The sequence below is a fragment of the Crassostrea angulata genome, chromosome 8 (genome assembly GCF_025612915.1).
Source record: "Crassostrea angulata isolate pt1a10 chromosome 8, ASM2561291v2, whole genome shotgun sequence".
In the NCBI taxonomy this organism is placed as follows: Eukaryota; Metazoa; Mollusca; class Bivalvia; order Ostreida; family Ostreidae; genus Magallana; species Magallana angulata.
In genome coordinates, this window is record NC_069118.1 from 31,852,607 (window position 1) to 31,875,734 (window position 23,128).

The following is a 23,128-nucleotide window of genomic DNA, read 5'->3' on the forward strand; positions in this document are numbered from 1 at the left end:
TCATTTTGGTTCTAAAATTATAGTAGCCGGAAATTTATATTTATAACATAGAAGGATAGTCTGACATGATTTCAGTCGTATTTTCTGCTACATTACTTCAATTTAAACAATATTGTGTGGTTATTAAGTGTATTTTTTCACGTTAAAAAACTTTAAAGCATATTATGTTTTCTTAATCATTACGTTAGAATATCTTAAATAAAGAGCATTTACCGTAACATTCACAAGTTGTTGAAATTAATAGATCACTTACAAATTACTTATCTACCCTTTGAAGAAAGCAATGGGTAGTGTCACTTACGTAATCAACTAATTAACACTACCATGCTAGCCCCCAGGAGTTCACTCAACCATCCAGGTAAGGTCCACACGGAGCTTAAATTATACGCTTGATCGGCCGCGTGTGTACACAGCAACCACTTCCGAGTTATCAAGAGTGAAAAACAATGAAATATGTATAACGGGACCCAGGTTTTATTTCGAGAGATCAAGAACTTCGAGAGATCGGAGTTCGAGATATCAAGAGTAAATTTGCTTAGTTATATAGAGAAAAAAATTGGGACCGTGAGTTCACTTCGAGAGATCAAGAACTTCGAGAGATCGAAGTTCGAGCCATCGAGTGTCACCTGTGTACTGTAGAAACAAAAATATCCGTTGAGGATTTAATTTCGTAATTTGTATCTTGGCAGTATAAATCAAAGAAATTAAATCCATGACGATTTTTTTAAACAAAGTATTATTGAGTACAAAGAGATTACGATACGACGAAATCAAATGTCAACGAAATTTTATTTGGTTAAAAACAAAGAAATTTTTACCCATCGAAGATATGTGCTTCTACAGTATATATTTGCAGTTTTACGATTAATATAAGATAATCTTGATGTCTTGTTACTAGACATTTTTTTAAAAAAGCATTCACTTTAAAGGTTATGTAAGTATAATACAGCCTCATTCAATATACTAAGTAACAGTATCTAGGAAAATGTACATTTGTTTACACTTGGGTGTCGGGATAATTTAAAAGCTGATTTCAGTTTTTATACAATTTTTATATAGACAAAAATTACTCTTACTGTTTCAGAAAATAAGCCGAAAAAAAAGACAATAAAGGTATTGGCAGACAGTCGACACCTTACGAAGGATAAACAGAAATATCGATTGTTAAGTAAATTACATGTAAGTGACTCCAAATGTTTTCAACGTCTTTCATTCATTGCAACGTATTAATTGTACAGTTGAAATTGTTTTCAAAATATATTTAGCTAAAACCATGGTACACATTTAAAATGTTTAGTTTGTCATGAATATCTGTTTTATTTACAATAAACTCTGTCCGTTACTGATGCCATAGGATTTTCGAACATGTTCACCATCTAGATCACCAGATAAGTAACAACGTTCAAACAAAGTTGTTGTGACCTCCTTCTCCTCTGGTTGGTTCATCTATCAAACAAACAAAATTCAAAAATTATACATAAAAATTCAATTTAACTTATCTGTTGCGGGACTGACATGCTAATCAAAATACAGATGCTTTTAAAATACAATATGTTTCACTATATATGTCACAGATCTAAAAACAGAAAGAATGATAACAACACAAGTACTTGAAACAAATTCCTATTAAAAAAATTGTTTGTCAAAATTTTATGAATCATTGTTCATAACATAGAGTAATTGTTACAAGCATGTATGGTTTTTTTTTCATTATTAAACAAGAACAAGCTTAAGGCATCAAGCTACAAGCTCAGAAAATGCACAAAAAAATAATTCTATCAAAACATTGACGAAAATTCTAGTTTTAAATTAGAAATGAAATCAAGTACTTTACAACGGGCTATCATTTAACTCTGTCCGTTTGTCTTTTGGTGCATCAACCTGTTAGTTTCCAGTGATATCTTTAAAAAGCCGTATTCATTTCCAAATGACAACAGGATTTTTTGTTAGTTTTTAATTGAATTTTATTTTACAATTTCAGAAAATCTGGCCAAGATGTCTTTTAATTTGGGGTTCAAAAGATCAAAGTTTAGGAAACGATTTCATTTCCGAACGATGTCTTAAGATTTTCTTTACTTTTTGCATTAAAAATTTTATGCCTATCTCAGCGTGTTTTGTAATATATCATTAACTTATGATTTTAACATAAATAACAACTTTAAGTCTCAATAAAGCTTTGCAAAGGGGTTCTGCATTGCTTCATTTTTTTTCATGACATGAAAGTAAAAAATACAGCGTGAAGGTGGAATTCAAAACATTGTATAAAGCCTAACATAAATGAAAACATCATATCTGGAAACCATTCAAAAAAAACTAAAAATTTTGTTATTTCTAATGATTATGAAAGAAATCATTTGCATTGCAGTTATTTGGCTTTTCATTTTTAAACATTGCATGTCAACTTGATTTAAGTTAGACTTGAATATCTGCTCCCTTTACATAGTGTACCTTGAAGGATATAAGGTGGTTATACAAGTCTTATTTCAATTAGAATTAGCACTATATTATTTGATAGAGAGAAGCTTTATTAAACTTACGATCAACGTGAATAAGTGAAATCTAACCATTGCTTATATTAATTGATTGTTTCCTTGAGAAAAGTCATAGCATTGAATTATATTTGTTTAGGTTGAACTTTCAAAATGTTAATGGGCATATTTGGGGATAAATACATGTATTATCACACTTATATTAGAATACAACCGTTTATCTAACATAAAGCAAGGAATTTTTTTCGGGAAAAATCCAAGAAATTGTACAATCTGTATGTAACATTAATGAGAGAGAGAGAGAGAGAGAGAGAGAGAGAGAGAGAGACAGAGACAGAGAGAAAGAGAGAAAGAGAAAAAGAGAGAGTATCATGTCTACTTTCTGAGTGTGTTCCTCATTTGTTCCACCCTTATTTTCTTGAACTGGTAACAGTAGGATATTTTCGCCTTGTACTTCTCTTGCTCTGAAAAAGACATTCAGCACTAAGTTCTAACGCTGGATTTTTTTTATAGAATAGTGTATGCAAAATCGCACCCCCCCCCCTTTCCAACAGTTCTATATTTACATTTCACAAACAAAATTGATAAAACTTTACAGATAATATTGCTTAAAGATAGATATATTGCAACAAAAGTCAAAATTGTATAACTCGTATATCATTCATCAAATATTCGACATTGTATTTTCTAGTGCTTTCAACACTATCATTAAACTACCGTTTGAAATTGTTAATATTTGTTGTTGCAAAAGTGCAATCAATATCAATGATTTCAAACGGTACTCATACATACTGCAAAATAGTCCTTCTTGCTTCATGGCCTCTGAACATTAGATACATGATAGCCATTCCGATAAAGAAACTTAATGTGCCCACTCCAACCGACGTTGCAACAAGCTGTTCTATATTTGCAGGGAATGAGAAACATGTTGTAAAGATATGTTGTTTTTTTTTCTTTTAAAAAGTTCGCTTATTTCAAATATCGATAAACTCAGCGCGGTTCTTTTACTTCTGATAAAAAGATAGAACTAACCTAGTCCAAATGCATTGGTTGCAGTATTAAGCACCATTGATCTTTTGACAGGTATATCTGAAGTGATGTCATCTACAATTTTAATTAAAAAGTATTTGCATAATAACATAGACTTACAATATAAAAGGCATTTTTTTATCATTAATTCATCGCCTCTTCATATTCTCTATTAGGAAACAAACACAGTGTACCAACAATCAATGTAGATTATTCCTTGCATATTAAGTTATTAATTGTAAAGTAAATAATTCTGTTAAATGTACTTAATATAAAAACCTATCTTTTTTAAGACGTCTTATAATTAGCCTGCACCTTTAACTCCTATAACATGATTTGCGCATGTTAAATATTTTATAAATGTCAGGGCAAAGAAAATATTTTTTTTTACATCAGAAGACATTAAAGTTTGAGAAAAAATACAAAAGCATATTAAATTAAACTGCCAAAAAATGAATTGCGCATGAATAAAGTCTCGTTGTAAACTGAAAGACGCTATTGCATATTGACATTAAGAAATACATTATTTAAGAGGATTTCTTTTCTTATTCAATTTCAGCTCTCATTTTTTATCCTTTATAGAAAATTGTACATTTTCCGATGTCTGTACAACAATAAATTGCCAAAACGAGCCGTGCTATTATGTCATGAAAACCCTATATCAGCAATATGAAAAAAAAATTAAAATCGGACACTCTTCTTATTATAAACACAATGGTTGATGGCTTAACTTTTTTGTTATGTTTGACTTCAAAAGTTTTACTAAATTCAATTTTTGTAAAATGAATCAACTTTAATAGTTTTTTGTACAAAGTTGTTTTTATCAGATGACAGTTTGTATATAGTTGTGAGTGTAAATTTGTAAGATTGTTAAAAAATATATAGTTTTAAAAAAGATATTGGCGCGGTCTTTTTGTTTTGATACAAAAAACAAACCTAGTCCAAATGTATTGGGTGTAGGATAAAGTATCATTGATCTTTTGACAGGTATCTCTGTTGTGATTTCATCTACAATCAAAAATTGAAAACTTGCATTAAATAAAAATTAAAAACTAACTAGCATAAAAGTAAGTTGTTTATTAAATCATTTATTCACAGCCTCTTTTTTTATTTTTAAAAGAAACAAATACTTCTAGTCAATGTCGTTCATTCCAAAATAAGTTATGAATTTTGTTCATTGTATACAGCATCTTTTTTTAAAGATTTTGTATCATTTATTCCTTGCCTCAAAATGGTATAAAATGCATTGCATTTTACTGAACCACTAAAAATTATTTTTCACATTCAGAAGACCTTTTGAGTCTTTAAATATAAGCCCGAATCTAATCTTATATAAAACCGTCAACAAAATGAACTGCACTCCGATAAAGTTAACCTTGTTGTCTCAAACTAAATGACGCTATTGTATAAGAATGTTATTTAGAAATCTATATAAAACTTATTATACAAATCTATTATACACATACTGTGGTATATTTTGCTGTTTAAAAAGAAATTTAAACTTTTGTTTTTTTTCCTTTAAAATTGTGCGCGATAAAAAACGAAGAAAAAAATGTATTTTATAAAATTTCACAGACTTTTTTCCAATCAAATAAAAATTATATATCAATCTTGAATACTGTAAATTCCTAATTAAACGCGAGGAATTAACATCTGCGTAAAATCGCGAAAAGCCCGTCTCGTGAATTCTAAAATCTCGCTTTTAATTTTCGGACACATGTAATATGATAAAATTTCGGTTTTCTCGCGATTTGATCGAAAATCGTTGAATCGCTGAATTAAGTTAATACTATTAACTTATTTCTTATTATTAATCTAAGTAAAGCGATTAGACAGATTGTTAATGAACCTGAGGTTGCATCACTTCTATTCTCGTCGATGGTCAATGTTGTCAATGCTGTCAGAGGTTGAGACGTATATTTCTCGATCGCTGGGAAAGTATACAGTATTTTCTGCTTATCATCTTCCAACTTGTATATCGGACCAACTGGAATTAATAAAGTCCTGTTAATCCTCAAAATTCTCTCTCTCTCTCTCTCTCTCTCTCTCTCTATATATATATATATGAATATTACGTATTTACCTAACTCCCTCTCTCTCTCTCTCTCTCTCTCTCTCTCTCTCTCTCTCTCTCTTACGCGCGCGCACCCACATCGTTACAGAAAAAGAAGTTCGCATTATGCGATTATGCGTACAATTTAAGTGGCAATGGGGCAATCTTGACTGCCAATCCTTACACTTTTCCATTCTTTCTTTGCACTTGTCTGTAGAACAAAGTGATATTTCAATTAAATTGGCTATATTGAGTTGGTTTATATACATTGGTAATTTAAATCAGAATAGTAATCATAAATTTTATATGTTGAAAAAATATGGATATTCAATATGAATTACTTTGACATGTGTTTGAATAACTAAGAAAAAACATTTTTAAAATGTAGATTATAATTGTTAAATGCATATACTTTTCATTTTGTAAAAATAATCTTCATTGCCTTTCCTTCAATTATTGAATATAACCTGCAAGAAAAATATAGAATTACCTGTACACCTTATTACTAAAATAAACGTGCATTTAAACACATAACTCAATAAAGATAAATAAGTTTATTTCAAAACATATATTAATGAAAAAGTTTTATTAAATTACTAACCAAGATATGAAATCTTATGCATAACACTATATAAACTCTAATTAATATCAATGTATCATCGTTTTAAAATGCAAAATAAAATTGTTGATTCTTAAAAATATACACAATGAATCACTATGAATGACAATTTCGTGTTGATATACTTCAAAATGATCAATCATCAATCCTTTCAAACACGTTTGCACAATTCAGGGAAAGTTTTACTGTGTTAAAAAAAAAAATACGTTATTTTATGCTAAAACGAATCGTTGTAGATCAGTGTACTTACATACATGGGCAGATCAAGTGAACTCCAAAGCGTGTATGTGTGTTGTTTGTATATAGAGGAGTGGGTAAATCATCGCAATAATGATCTAGTTCATATTATAATTTCCTTGTTCCGTATCTACTAGACAATAAACCACATCGCGTAATAATTTGTCCTTTGTTTTAAGCACTATATTGAAATAATGATATTCTTTATTAGATTTTCAGCTTGACGTATTCTTTCAGTCAATTTTCAATTCAATATTGTAGGCATAGATAGTTTCTCCACTTCCTATCAATACAGGTAACAAATAAAAACTTCAAAACTGTTTGCATTTTCAGCATTTTCTTATTCAAATGAACACCGAGAATGATTAAACCAAATAGAGCAAAATACAATTTGGAATTTATGAAAATATATTACATTCATTATTGATATGCTTGAACTGCAAACTATTAGAATGCTATGTTTTTGTTTGGTACCTAATTAAGAGTTGTCATTCTTCCTTCAAACAGTACAAATAATATATATGTCAGACATGAAGACGGGTAAATCGAGATCTGCAATAAATACAGTAAAGGCATAATGTAACAAGGTAAAGTACAAATTAGGTTTATTCAAATCCACGCTGTTTGGAAAAACATACTGTTTATTCTAAATATTATACGACCACGGTAACCATTAAGTACTTTAACAATAGAAAGTACATTGGAATCTATACTTATAAATTAAGACATCTTGCAAATAAATTGCAAAATGCCTGCTTACACCTTTGGTATTTTAACACATGTGAGATGATATCCGTAAGCTATCAACATTTGATTTTTAATTGATAGATAATTATTGTAAAATTAATCAAAATGCTACTTTCATTTCCGATAAACGAGTCCGAAATAGCGAAAATGAGAATAAGGTGGTGGACATGCTTTGGCTGATCTAAGTCAGTAGTAGTTTGCGTCAAATTATATGCTTGTAATAAAATAATATTGATTTATTACGTAAAGAAGGAATATATCTATCAATACCTTTTTAGAGTGTACATAGAAGTTTAGATTTAACAAATGTAGAACATATAAAATGAGCCAATTTCTTGAACGTGCAATTTTAGTATTGATGGATAGAACGCTTGCGAAGCACAACCTCTGGTCTGGTGAGAAAATAGGATAAAAGGGGTAACCAAACAAGAGCGCGGGTTAAATATATTTAACGTCTTGACAAACAATCTAATTAAAATTATACCCTTCATCTCGCTCTCTGTTATATATGGTTATCGCTCATGAAAGGAGTGATTACCATACATAACAAAGATATATATGAAAGGTATGAATTTGATTAGATTGCATGGCGAACAGTGTAGGATGAGTTGATCATGAATCGGGCAGATAAAACGTCTTTCTTTTCTTAATAGTTGTTTATAGCAAAAAGGTCGTATCTGAAAATTTAAGAGAGATCGGATGGCTACTTTGTTGACAACCGAGCCTCCTTAAACATCTTCACACAATCTGATAATCCTCGACAGCAGAAAAATGAGGTTCTGCTAAGGAAATTATCATTCCTTATTTTTTAAAGTATCACAGATTAAAAGATTCTAAATCCATAAGATATTTCAAAATTAAATACATGTACATTGTAAGCGCATTTCAATAACCAATGTTTTTTTTAGGAACCCAGTACTTGCAATATAAAGTTTCGTTAATTTTTATGTTAAAAATGACTGTTAACATGATCACTTGTGTCAATCAGAATAAACAAACGTTTGCGATGAAATAAGACACTGAAATCACCAGAAAACACATATACCAATTATAGTATTCACATTTTGCAAAAGCAACATAACATTTTCCATTTGAATGCTAATTTGAAAACATTAATACCGGTAAGTATTACTAATGTTAAAATATAAGAACATACAGTGTACACAAGTCAAAAATCAAAAAGTGGAGTATATACATGTGTGGTAAAATATTGTAAAATAGCCACGTGAGAATATCGAATTCGTCCCTGTCTGCAAGACGAACTCTGAATACTAAGGATGCCGATTTCTTTTTTCGATCTACCAGGATTGTAATTGAATGCCAATTGTTAGGTACCATACGTTCATCAGAAAATTTTGCATCATTTCTATGTACCATTAGACAATCCATAAAAATCAGATTAAATGAGCCCTTTCAAATTTTGTCTTTATATTTCGCCATCATCGTCGGAAACGATGTTGCGCCTTTGGAAATTCCAAACTCGAATAATATTGAACCAGGAGAATATTGTTTGATTGCTGACACATCTATCTGTATAGAATTCGAATCTCCATGCCTATATGTAATGTTGAATTTGTGAAAATACCCCTAAATATGTATGGGCTGATTAGGTTCCAGCAAGTCTGCCTTGTGTTTTCAATCGGTATATTAGAAAAGATTCGCCCGTCTGCCGAGTAGCGTGTGTTCGACGACCATTGACCTTTACGAAGAGCAAGATGTGTATCTAAAATATACAAAATGAATTTGGATAACGCGCCAATTGTGATACTTGGTCTTCAAATGATCGTGCACGTGATAGAGCGGTTGTTTTCAATGAGATATAGATATGCATTTCGAAATTTTACAAGATGAAGTTTATATGATATAATAGCCTCGTGATATAAAGGGTACTTCCAAATGTTTTGTGATGGAATGTCATACCTAAGCTATAATCTCCTTGCGGGTTAAGTATAAGAATAAACTGAGACTTATTTACGCACTGTTTAAGATTATGTGCAAGTATTCGGTGTGTTTTAGGTTCTTTTTACAATTTGTAAACTTGTTATGGACGCATTTAGAAATTTCTCAGTTTGTGTTCACTTTCAATTAATTCGTTTGAATCTATAATGTTATAGTCAACTTACCATCAACTTCAAACACAAGTGAATACGGTACTGGATAAGGCTTTAACGTCATTATGGCAAAAAATACAATGGTCACCAAAAATAAACTTATCGTTAATAACCCCAGAAGTGTTATTATTCGTCATTCTATTTATTTTTTAAGCTCCAAAGTTTCTGCTTGCAAATCAAACTGTTGAGCATGTGGTAATGTATTATATGGCTCATCACTGTTTGATTTTTTAAAACTTCTCAAATCAAACTCTTCAGCTTGTGTCACTGTATCCAAAGGATTATCAATGTCTGATATCTCAAAACTTGTTATTTTATATGTAAGAGTCTTCTCCACTGACAGAAAGGCAACGACGTTTTTCCTGCTAGTGCTTCTTCTGAAATGGAACAACATTTCGAGGCATTATCAATAAAACATTCGACCTGCTGTATTCTTTTCCCTAGCGGTTAAAAAATTTTAACAAGATCTCATCCGCTTTCTTCTTTGATTTTTTTTTCAAAATCAGTTATGTAGTTTGTCCCCTGTTTTGCTTGCTCCTCAAGACTAGTTTTGCCGTTTCCACCAATCTGGGTAATAAGAGCAATTTTGTCATGCAAATTTTCTAATGCTCTTTTTGCCGTCTTGAATTTGCTTTTAGCTGCATGATAATCACTCTGCATTTTATTCTTGCGAGTTTCATATTCATTAATGACGGTTTTGATAGTGTGATTCCTGTGGAATTCCACAACGTAATGAGCACAAACAGCTTTGCAACAAAATGTTTGCAACAAATATATTTTAGGTTGTTGTTTTCATGACCAGGTGCCATACAAATGCTCTTGGAATCAATTTCTGATGTGCCTCAAATATCTTTTCTGATCTCAAAAGTATGAAATTTACATGTATCTCATTTTTTATTATCACAACAGTTATGGCACATTCTAATATCGCATGTTTTCATATGAATTTCACTTGATTTTGATTTTGGCATTCTTTGCAGAAAGATTAGTAAACTTTTCCAAAAGTTCTCGCAGATCACAAATGGTGAAATCTTTTAGCAATTTATCCTCACCTTCATTCTTTATGTTGTGATCTTGATTACACAACGGACATTCTAATTTCCGCTTTTTACAATATTTAATTAAACATTCAGTGTAAAATATGTGTTAACATGGCAGGACCCTGGGAACATGGCATTTGTTGTCGTATGTATGACAGCAGATACTACACTCGCACATTGTTTCTTTTCAGATAAAACTCCTTTTACTTTGACCGCAGTCATTTCTTTGAAACTAATAATTATCATTTAATGAATTATCTACATTTTTGAAGGTATAAATATTTGTTCTAGCTTCCTAATGTGCTTATGTTAATTGATGCACGCATCAGCTAGTACTGATACTGATGTTTGTTTACCCCAACAACATGTGCATAAAAATCTGCTCAAGTCATACTTATCTGAAGTGAAATGGAATTCCAACGACTTTGTTCCAGGGAGGAATAATATGTTCACCCAAATTAAAAACAAAAAAACATGTTGGTCAAATTAGAATCTACTCAAAATTTCTTAAACGGACTCAGCTGAAGAAACAGGGAAAACATTAAGTCCACTTAATACGGATTGGTAGTATTTTTGTATTAATACACCTACACAATAACCCTACACAATAATCTTGCTTGATACTGTCTTGACGTATGCCTCGAAAGTTTATTTAAACAGAGTACGCGTTATTATTCGAGAGGGTCAACTGCATGAAAAAATGTCCACTACATTTTTGCCATAAGAACCCCCCCCCCCCCCCCCCCCCCCCCGCCAAAAGAAAATACCAAATTTGCCAGAAAAAAATTTGACAAGTCTTAAAATTTACACATAATTTGTGGAGACAAAAGGCTTCAGATTTAAGGTTTCTTTCAGAAGTAACATTAACTTCTTTTGTGCAAAATGAAATCAGAAAAACCATGACTGTTTATATGCATAGGCCTTTACACTAATGAAACATCTAAGAAGCAAATAGATTTTATCATGATTGTTCAGAATGTATATGGAATACAAAAACAAGTGTTCCTTTTTTGAAAAGGTAAGAAAATATCAATACGTATTTTATTTGTTCTCGGCTTAACAAATGTGACAATGAGGCTATAGCTGTTTAAAATGAAATAAGTATCTAGTAAAATGGGATTGATAATAACTTATCGCCTAAATACAAGAATGTCAATTACATTGTAGTTATATCAAGTAAGTGAATTTGTAATAAAGTTATAATGAACTCGTTTTAAAGTTGATCAATGTACTCGATTTAGCTAGATCAGCTAGATTTCTTACACAATCCCACAATACAAATAACCTTATGTTTTGGGATGAAAAACTCGTAATAACGTTGAAAAAGCTCGTTATCCTGGGATACTTAGTCGCTATAACGCGTAATAATGAAATAATTTTTATTTTTCTGAGCAAAAAATTGAACTTATTTTCATTGATGGAACAGATAATTCGGACATATAATACATTATTTGCATTAACGTCTTTTCTTTTTACCATGACTTGTTTAGTCACTAATTTAAGTTTATCAAAACAGCACTGTGTCTAATATATCTGCATTGCCAAAGTAAAATTTGAAAATTTTATCTCAAACGTATTATATGATAACCAACAAGGGATGTTATCTATTGTTTCTTTTTCCTTTTAACCACTCTCGTTTTCCTGATTGTGTTAAAAATACATTCAATCGTAGTCAATAATTTTAAGTATCGAACACGTTTACTTACTTTTAAAAGGCTGATATCTTGTAGTACTAGTCATGCGGGAAACGTCTCGCATCATTTGGCAAGTTTCCTTTCGTTGTTTAGATTAATGTTTACAATAGAGATGCTAATGTTCATTTGTCAGTGTGTACATAGAGTTAACAATCATACCTTTATATACTCTGACGTTTGAATCGTTATAGTCGTTATAATTGTTCAATTAAACCGTGATCTCTCCTTAAACGGGTGTCAATTTCATTTCATTTAATAGTTCATGTACTGTATGGAAAAAATACCTGTGAAGACTTCATTTATAATATAATTTTATATTCAATGGCTGGGGGATAGGTTTTATGCGGATAGGCATTTGCTTTTAACATTCAAACTAAAATTTAAAGTAATTAATACTTATATAGTTTTGAAAAGCGTTCGAGCAATACATCAATTTAAAACTTGCCATGTACTTTGCTTGATTTGAAAAAACTGCAGACCAATGGCAAACTGTATAGCAAAGTGTTTGATCGACAACAGGGTCTACCTTAATCTCATGCCTTGTATTACGACGACGTTTAGATAAAGAATGATGAAATACACTATACAGAAAATAATTCGACAAACAAATATGACAAATTAAATGCAACTGTATTTTTTCGGACGTTTCTGAATTATCTCACGGAGAAAACACCACGAATGTTTTTAGTTTAATTAAATATCATTAAATGGAGTTGACTCTCAGCTGTTTGAATCATTGGCTAAAGAGAATCTCTTTTTTGAAATGTTTCAGTCTGAATGTTTAGATTTAAGAACAATTAAGGAATATTAGTTATAATTATATTAAATAGGTTTTCGAAAAGGGGTTTCTACAAGTCGTAGACTCATTCAGATTACGTATGAATTTTTACATGACGGAGAAGACAGTGAATCAGTAACTGCTATTATTATAAGCAAGCATTTAAAAAACCTTTTATTGTGTTTTTTGTCAGCATATTTATTTTCTTGAGGACGAACTTATTTGATGAATATGAATCATTGACATTATTTTGTTTACATACTATGCAGTGGTTCATTATCTTCAGTGCATATATCACCATAATGATAATTTGGTCAAAAAATTTGGATCACGTCTCCGGCAAGTGTCGTGTTCAATCTGACGATCCGCACCTGGCAACGAGGCATTGTCGGCCTCTTCAGATCTGAATACTATTTTGATGACTTAATTATATCCCCTTCCATTTAAAGGTAAAGATAACAATTCTATCTTTGTTAAATTAATTCTGTATTGTTTACCTTTTTAACTAAACCATCTTTAAGCGAACTCATTAAAAGGCGTTTAAAACTAACCTTATTAACTGTGAACAACATCACTAATTTTTGAGAGTGGTGATATGGATAAAGAAAATGGGTGCAGTTATCTGAAAAAGGAAAAAATGGATACGAGACACAGAAGGTAGAATACTGTTTCTAAAAGTAATTCTCTTGTAAATAAACTATAGTGTTTTACGATACCATGAGAGAGAGAGAGAGAGAGAGAGAGAGAGAGAGAGAGAGAGAGAGAGAGAGAGAATGAGAGGGAGGGAGAATGAGAGAGAGAGATGCAAAAGATCCTATATATTTAGCCCAATCCCACAGCTAGCAAACAAAACGCTGTTGACACAAACATTTAATTACAAAAACATTTGCATGAATTAGATATTATGCGCTTACAGTGCATTGGATTCATTTATGATACTGAGAACACGGAAAGGCAAAAATGATTTAAATACCAAGTATCTTTTAAAAAAAACATTTTAATACACCAATTGAATATTACGTTTATTAAACAAAAGACGCAATGAGCATAATAGCCGTCTTAGGTTAAAAAAATATAACGAAATAAAGAAAATAACCCGACAAGTTTGTAATTGCAACGTCTTTTCATTTTTTGTGCCTTACTGTCAGCTGTTCAACTTCTGATATATTAGGACTTTAGTGGCATAGCAACAGTACATGTACCTAGTTTAATTGCTTCTACATTTGATAGTAAAATGATAATTTAAAATCAAAAATTCCTATAAAGAATCATAATAAATTCTTATAAATAATTATGATAATCCCATTCTCCTAAACTTTGATTTTAAACATCACATTGAAAATATTATTTGATGAAATTGTAGCAAAACCATATTAGTTATCTAAAGACCAAACGATTCATTCAATATCTACTATGAAAAAAGCTTGAAACATTCTTCAGGTAATAATGTAAACAGATTGAAGTCTACTTGATATTGTACAAAAGAGCACATAATTTGATCAAATATATTAGGTGTGTTTTTCCAAAGTATCTTGGAGATATCTTGACAAGGCCCGAGAAGGTGCAATTGATTTTGGTTGCCCCTTTATGTTCGTCGATTGTGTACGTACTGTAGCATTCTTTATTTAAATGTCGTCATGCAGGACATGAACACAAGGTAGGTCCTGTTGTTAACCAAACAATTTGCAATTCATGATCAGTTTGTTTGAATATTTCAAAATTTGACCATATCGTGCAATATTAAATATGAAATTAAATTTCGTATTTTGTTAAAGAATATCAAATATTTTAAGGGTTTGAATGTTAACAATCATTTGCAAAGTCCGAGCTGCTTGAATTTGAAACTTGATACCTGACCTACCAACCATGAAACTATATTGAATAAATTGAAGAAGTCATTAGAGTTTATTCTTCTGCATAATAGGTATCATTATCCATCCCTCTGATTATTAAACTTTTAAGAAAATTGCATCCAGAAAGAAAAAAAAAGGTCATGCACCACAAAATTACAGGTAAACACTAATTATAGGTTATGAATGTCATTACTGTGTTGAAGAATCATCGGTTTTAACAGCGGGAGACAACTCGACATATCTAAATACCAATGTTTCAGCAGGAGAAAACTTTTGAGTATTTTTAATTTAAGAAAATACTATTGCTATTTGTTTTCGTTTCCGAGATATTTACTATATATAATACACAGTTTATATTAGGTCAAGGTACAATATTGAATACTTAACATTTCTTGTTCCAGATGGTGCCGCTTTTCTAACAGAAAAATTGTGCCAGACAGATAAAAGAATTCTTTAAAGAGGTTTGCGCCTCTCTTTCTGGGTAACTTTTTTATGTCACCTATAGTCTAAACCTTCTGCATAAAATATCAGTTCTATATGTATATTTTTATTTTACAAGGCCAAATAAACAATATTGAATGAAATTCTTAAAAGAAAATTTCATAATTACAGAGTTTAGTAAGGGATTATTTTTGTGGCGGAAGGTTTTTAAGGAGAAAATGAACAATAACTCAGTAGTTTTAGAGTACTGTTGATTTTGCATTCTAATTTTCATCCCAGACCAAACTTCCAGAGAGTTTGTGTATGTGGTACATTCAAGTTCTTCTAAAAAACATATTTGAACAATAATTTGATATTTATATCGATATTTGGCATATCTAATATATATCAAATAGAAGTCAAGAAAAAATTAATTCGAAATTTTGCCTAAAATAAGCTTATTTCATGTCATTATCTCAATTTTTTGTGTTGTGACCCCTATTATTTTTTTTACTTTTCTATGAGACATTAAAGGTATGTCTATTTGTATGCAAACTTTTGGGAAAATTATATTACTTTTATTTGTTTTTATTTGTGTTATAATTTGATTACTCACAAATTTTGTAACAATCTTAAAATTTCCTGTTGAACTCATTATGTAATGGCATTTGAAGCCATCAGTCAGGGAAGGTTTTTTAAATATCTGCCTTGATATTACTTTTAAAGTCACTACATGTTTTCAACTTCTTACTGTATTAAAATCGTAATTAAATAATAGTTCAAACTATGAATATTTGATGTCATCAATAAATCAATTTCCATTCCAAATTTAAGCAAAAATTTCAGGAAAATTACCATTTCCGTTTAGGGCCCCATATTTCCAAAAACAGCATGTGACATAGGTCACAAATAAAATGAATGTGACATGTTAGGTCCTCATCTTTTTATCCAAGTGTTTTTGGGCGATTGACATTACCAGTATTTCAGGTGCCAACTTTTTTAAAAGCAGGTATTTTTTCGTCTTATCTCAGCACATTGTACAAACATGTAATCAAAAGGGGCAAGGTCACAATATTGGTCAAACTTTATTTTTTGTTTTATTTATTTTTAATGTTATAATGCTCTGATGAGGATCCAAAATTTGAGTGTCTAATTATTGATTTTGTTTGTGTGTAAAACTGTCATTTTATTCGGTCTTTATAATGTGCGATATTTGCTGCATCAAATGGATACAGGTTTTTGGTATTGTTGCTCAAATAAAGGATTACTTTGCTCATAATCAGTATTTAACGTAGCTCGTGGGTTTGCTGACGTCACAATAGGAATCGACGTAAAGAGTTGACCGTCATATTAAACTCATAATTTTTTTTTAAAATGACAAATGAGATATTTAGAAGTATAAAAGAAAATATTTTTAAAAGCTTATATGCGGTTTATGACTGTTTATACAAAGATTTATAATATCAAGTGCTGAAAATTTAAAGATGTCACATACATTGTCACATTTTGTTCTATAAAGATAAAGAATGAGTGTGCGTTAGAACTCTTCCATTTAAAGTCATGTTTTAAAATAGAATGTATTCATTAACTTCGCTTTTTTTTTTACAATTATAACTTCCGTAATCTGTACTACCGATTAAATTCTTAAATTTCTTTTGGCTTGAAATAACTGTTTTATTCGATTACTTACTTATAATGTCAGTAGTTGCCTGGCATTTTATTTTTGCATTGATTGACTCAGAGTTTCGTTTCATAAAAATAAAAATAGCAATTTTATGTATCTTTACAGCCTTACATTAATTGCATTTGATAACATTCACAATAATGTTTAATAAGCATTTACATGTTCTAAAATGTGTTAAACAGCTAGTCTTGTCAATAAATGCATTTCAATTTTGGTGTTCTAAGAAGTAAGGAAATGATGACGTCAGGCTAACGTCGTAATGAAAATACAAGGTTTTGAGAAATCTTTTAAATCTTTAAAGTTTTTTTGCCAAAAATTGGCCGAGAACACATACTGATATTTTTTTATGAATTGATTCATAATTATCTCCTTTGTTTTTGTGTTGAGTATGATTAATTTCGTCTGAATCGTTTAAAAGTTTGGAGCATAGTTTTGTAATGCGTTTCTCGGTTAAAATGTGCATTTTACTATATATTTCATTGAAATGGCGTTGCTTGATTTTATTGATGACACTGTATTTGAAACACAATAACATTATTACCGCGCAGACGAATCTTAAATAAATTTTAGAAATAAAACTATAAAACCTATGGATCACGTGGACAAATTTTCAAGATAGGTTTTCTCACAAGCAGGTAAACCCGCGAGCTACCTTAAATGTAACAAATACACATTGTTCATGTTATTATTGTTTACTGGTCAAACTGTGTCATTAGAATGAATCAGTTTATAATTATTAGTTTAGCACGCCGATATCAATGCATAAATGCACATGCCGTCAAGATATGGTATTTATATTGGCACTACTTGGTTATGTAAATACATAAGTACAATAAAGTTCCAAGATTTGACAATTAATCAAATACTATTGTTTTTTTTAGACAAATGGCTGCGGCCGAAGTAAAAGAAGTTCTATCCGAAATAGAAACAATGTGTGAGTGTAGTATCTGCTGTCATACATACGACGACGAATGCCATGTTCCCAGGGTCCTGCCATGTCAACACACATTTTGCACTGAATGTTTAACTAAACATTGTAGAAGGCGGAGATTGAAATGTCCGTTATGCAATCAAGATCACAACATCAAAAATGAAAGTGTAGATAAATTGCCAAAGGATTACACCAGGTGCAATCTAAAAGCTCTTTTGGAAACGCTTTCAAAATCTTTTTGCAAAGAGTGCCAGAGCCAAAACCATGTTAAATTTGTTTGCACAACATGTGATGTTCGAATGTGCCCTATCTGTTGTGATGATAAAAAACGCAGTACTTGTAATTTGCATACAATTGAGATCATAAAGGATTTTTCAGACACACCGAAGGAAATTAATTCCAAGAGCATTTGTATGACAACTGGTCATGAACATAACGAGCTAAAATATTTCTGTTGTGAAAAATCCTGTTGCAATGCTGTTTGCGCTCATTGCGTTGTAGAATTCCACAAAAATCACACTATCAAACCAGTCAAAGATGAATATGAAACTCGCAAGAAAATAATGGAGAGTCATTGTCAGGCAGCTAAAAACAAAATCATAAAAGCAAAAAATATTTTAGAAAAATTGCGTGAAAAAATTGCGTTCATTACACAGACTGATGCAAACGGCAAAACCAGTCTTAGGGAACAGGCAATAAGAGGAATAAACTACATAACTGATTTTGAAAACAAATCAAAAACGAAAGCCGATGAGAAGTTGTTAAAATACTTGAATATGCTAAAGAAAATGGAAGATCAGGTCAAATCTTTCATCGACAATGCCTCCGAATGTTGTTCCATTTCAGAGGAAGCTCTAACAGGAAGAAGTTTTGTTGTCTTTCTGTCAGTGGAGAAAACTCTGACTGATAAACTAACAGATTTTGAGAAATCCGACATTGATAAGCCATTAGATACAGTGTCACAAGCTGAACAGTTTGATTTGCAAGCAGAAACTTTAGAGCTTAAAGAAAAAATAGATAGAATGACGAATAAAAATCCTTGGAATATCAATAAATCAAATATTATAGGTAATATGCAATTAAGAGTCATAATTCGATTCATAATCACATTCAATCATATTCTTAAAAACATTACCGACTTTCACACGGTTATATACTTTTATTTGCCTGAATTAAAAAAAAAAGACATTTTCACAGTTCTGTTAGTTCAGCTAATGTTTGTGTTTTTTTCATTTAGAATTTTTCAACAACTTTTTGGGAAGTGGAACGACGACAAATGACAGGGAAAAACCTTCCATCATGGATCTTTTTACTTCATTTTCAATGACCATATTACTGTATGCTATTATAATCTTATGGCTTTTACCAGTACCGTATTCACATGTGTTTGAAGTTGATAGTGAGTAAACTATATTTTTCCATTATTAACATTACTAATTTAAATGAAAATATATTGAAAAATTTGAATATTTTATTACATTTGACAGGAACCGCGCAAGCACGCAAACAGTCTTATAAAGGTTAAGCGAGGAATGAATATTCGCTTAAAATCGCGAGAATCACATAACAGTGCGACATTTAAGTCCGGACATGACAAAGTCCGGGCTTTTAGCTACCATTTCCATTGGACATAGCTTACTTTTGTTTATATATCTTGGTGGGACATTTTCCTTTGATCCTATCATGTCAGCATGAATGTACACATTGCTCTAGTTTTCTTGTAATTGTCTCTCAAATATCAAAATCCCATGGGATTTTGGTGGGATTTTTCATCCCATCTCAAACCCCACTAAAATCCCATGGGAGAAAAAAATCTTTGTGGGATATAAACTCCCGTGGGATTTTTTCTCCCATCATTGGTGTTTATAGGATAAATAATCCTCTAAAAGGCTTTTATTGGATTTAAAATCCTATGAATCACCATGTTGGGATATTTTATCCCAGAGGATAAAAAGTCCTCTAAATATATCATCTTGATTGATTGTATGTTAGGGTTAACTAAACACTTATGATTCAATTGTCTGATCATATAGTCTAGTAAAAGCAATATTCAAACAATCAATGTATCAATTTATTAGATAATGTCATTATATCCATCTAATGAATTACACATGCTAAATTATATGTACCATCAATAACATATTCTTCTTGAAATGACTTAATAGAGCTTATAACAATAAGATCTAACAAATTCTGAGAAAATAAATACCAAGAATTACCAATTCTATTGAATATTAATAAAAGTATTTCTGTTTATGTAAACCCACGAACTCTTATGATTCAATTGTCTGATCATATAGTCTAGTAAAAGCAATACTAGTATTCAAAAAACCAATGTATTAATTTATTAGATAATGTCATTATATCCATCTAATGAATTACATGTGCTAAATTATATGTACTATCGATAACATATTCTTCTTGAAATGACTTAATAGAGCTTATAACAATAAGATTTAACAAATTCTGAGAAAATAAATACCAAAAATTACCAATTCTATTGAATATTAATGAAAATATTTCTGTTTATGTAAACCCATAAACTCTTACTTTTCACTGCTGCAAGGAGACTCATTTTTGTTTAAAATTTTGATTGATTGATATGATTTGATTTGATACTGTACATCAGGTGAACCGGCATGACCCAAGGAACAAGAAAATATATGATTAATGGGCGGGGATCTCGACTATTTTCAAGATATTTGGGCACTTCCTGTTCAAAGGGGGGGGGGAGGGGGGTCATGACCACCCTTGGGGCCCATGACCTATATACTATTTGATGCTCCTTGACACAAGGAACAAGAATATATTTAGTTTAGGGGTGGGGATCTCAACCATTTTTGAGATATTTGGGCACTTCCTGTTCAATGGGGGTCAGGAAAACCCCCAGGGCCCATAACCTACATACCATTTGATGCCCCTTAACACAAATGACAAGAATATAAGTAGTCTGGGGTTGGGGATCTCATAGGAATTTAATGAGATATTTGAATTAGGGCACTTCCTGTGTCAGGGGTAGACGGAACCACCCCCATATGGCCATAACCTACCGGTATATACCATATGATGCCCCATTACACAGGGAACAAGAATATTTATGGTTTAAGGGTGAGGAGTCACGGTTTTTCAAATATTAAGTAATTTCCCATTAACCTGGGGGTTGGGGAATATATATAGTCCCCAGAGATCATATCTATAATGTACCATGTATTGACCATAATTAACACTCAATATATTTAGCATTTGAAAAATCCATGTCAATATCTTTAACGGTTTTCAAGTTATAACCATTTACAATATAGTGTATAATTTTCCCTAAGGATTCAATGTTAGACCCCACCCCTATTTGACCCCCCAAAACTATGGTTGCCCAACCCCAATTTAAAAACAATAAATTCAAAATTTAAAACAGGGTATGCAGGCCTATCATATCCTTGAGTTGTGTACAACTCTGTTCAACCATCTCTGAGAAACGCGATGGACAAGTTCAAAGGCAAGAAAGAAGAAAAAGAAGAAACCGCTTTCAAAAACAATGTCTCCAAACTTCTTTTGGGAGACTTAATTACAAAAGGTACAATGTAAACAATTATTTTTATATGCATACAGAAGGAGAGTTCATAAATACTCCCTCTTCGGTTACATGTGTAGAATGGCCACCACTTGAGTAAAATTTGGCCTACCCAGAAAGTTGGAATTTCCTATCCTGATGACAATTTATAGGCTTAAGTTAATTACTGAGATAAGCGATAAAAACAGTTTTTATCAATTTAATCATTAAATTTATAAATCTGCAGTGAAGTTGCTCTCTGGTTTTATGAAATAACATTAAGAAACCTGACTAATTATAAATACCCATTTTTTTTTTTATAAGAATATGTCTCTTTCAAATGTAGTAATTACATGTAAACAAATGTAGTTATCATAGTATCAACCTTAAAAACCCAAGTGTATGTATCCTGTGCAAAAGTGATATTTAAGATGTTTTTACATTAGTTAAAAAATCATCTCTCTTCTTTTATTACGCATATACATGTATGATATGTAAAGGTACACTTGACCTTCAAATAACATATCTAGCTACTATATTTATGGTACTTCTATTGAATCGAACAAGAATCAACATATTTTTACCCTTTTATTGTATATATGCGTCAAAAATGTAGAAATACATGTAAAAATTGAACATTTTTCATGAAATTCTTATCCATCTCCAGCTACCCTGGTGTGTTTGAATTTTATTTAAATTAAAGGTAGGCATATCATACTTGCAGGTCCTACTGTTTTAGCATGCATATGGTTTATCAAAAGGAGACTAGAAACCAGAATAGATAAGATATTCACTAAATATGATTGTTAAACTTCCATTTTCATGAAAAAAAAAAAAAACACATGCAGGATGGCATGTCTAGTTGTGAATAAAAATGCTACAAATCATCCATTTACCAAAAAAAGAGCAATTTCTGAGCATCAGTGATGATTATTTCAAATATGTGTAAGAAATGACCCTAGAAAATTGCCACAAATTTCATAATATTAGGTAAAATATTTCAAACTATAAATGCTTTTTATGACAATCAAAATAGGGGGAGTGTAATACATGTAAGAGTATTTCTAAGTGATTTGATGCTTTTATCATGGTAATATTATGTAGATGTATGTAGTACTGAATAAGGTTTCTTATTCAAGGAGGTTGAACAACAATTGATGTCTAAAAGATTAAGTTAATATGTTTTACTAAAGGAGAGCCCCATGAATCTGTGTTAAATAGAGGAGTGGGGAAATGGTAGGTTCACTTAAATGGCTATATTTTTCTTAGACCTCAATGGAATTGGCAATATGATGCATATTTTTTCTCAGAATTGCATAAGCTTTCTAATTTCATCTTTTCATAGAATTTTAGTGTAAGTTAAAGAGAGCAAGTCACACAGTTTTGGATAATAATGAGAGTAACTCCCTCCTAAATGATTATTTTTTTTAAAATGAAATATGTTTAAAGATATTAATTGTTCCTCTTGAGTTGAGAATTGTAACTCATTTTTAAAGAAGTGTTCATCCCACGGGTACCTAAGGAAGTTTTTGTCCCATGCTTTTCCTTTATGAAAAAGTAATTGTCCCATGCCTGTTAAATGAACTGGGTCCCATAATAGTGATAAATTTAAGGTTCTCAAAAATTATAGCTCGATCATACAGCCTCAAAACATTAGATTTGCTCATCTGATCGACTTATATTGGAATCATTATTATATGACTGACATTTATTAGTCAAGATTGTTTTAAAATATCTACTGAATGGCGGATCAGAAGCTGGAACCCATTAATTTCTTAAATAACATTTATTTATTATGCAGTTGTATTATGTTGGTCTCAGTGGTACTTTTATGGATATTGTGAGGTTATACTATAAACACTTAAATGTTTATTCAATAGTTATGTTTCATATTAA

General features: G+C 31.0%; 3 protein-coding genes across 7 annotated transcripts in view; 2 read left to right on the forward strand and 1 right to left on the reverse strand.

Moving 5' to 3' along the window:
- Positions 1-23,128, forward strand: part of LOC128160211 (nucleolar protein dao-5-like) — a 148,455-nt gene that overhangs the window by 110,845 nt on the left and 14,482 nt on the right. The gene's annotated exons all lie outside the window — the stretch shown is intronic.
- LOC128160218 (uncharacterized) lies at positions 531-6,509 on the reverse strand. Of its 4 annotated transcripts, none has more exons than XM_052823513.1 (9): positions 6,441-6,509; positions 5,984-6,038; positions 5,714-5,782; positions 5,383-5,505; positions 4,455-4,526; positions 3,522-3,593; positions 3,282-3,390; positions 2,869-2,953; positions 531-1,446 (listed from the first exon to the last, which is right to left on the reverse strand). In XM_052823513.1, the coding sequence occupies exons 2-9, from the start codon at positions 5,988-5,990 to the stop codon at positions 1,321-1,323; spliced, it is 663 nt and encodes a 220-aa protein (XP_052679473.1). In that variant the 5' UTR covers positions 5,991-6,038; positions 6,441-6,509; the 3' UTR covers positions 531-1,320. The 4 variants fall into 4 exon arrangements, with proteins under 4 accessions (XP_052679473.1, XP_052679474.1, XP_052679471.1 ...); XM_052823511.1 differs by having other exon boundaries at positions 616-1,446; positions 5,368-5,505; XM_052823512.1 differs by having other exon boundaries at positions 616-1,446; positions 5,368-5,505; positions 6,445-6,467.
- Positions 15,050-23,128, forward strand: part of LOC128160208 (uncharacterized) — a 44,659-nt gene continuing 36,580 nt past the window's right edge. Inside the window, exons 1-3 of one of the 2 annotated variants that reach the window (XM_052823494.1) lie at positions 15,050-15,131; positions 17,636-18,753; positions 18,923-19,084. In XM_052823494.1, coding sequence (XP_052679454.1) covers positions 17,640-18,753; positions 18,923-19,084 — 1,276 coding nt within the window. In that variant the 5' untranslated portion in view covers positions 15,050-15,131; positions 17,636-17,639. The remainder of the gene's footprint in view (positions 15,132-17,635; positions 18,754-18,922; positions 19,085-23,128) is intronic. The other variant, XM_052823493.1, reaches the window with a different exon arrangement.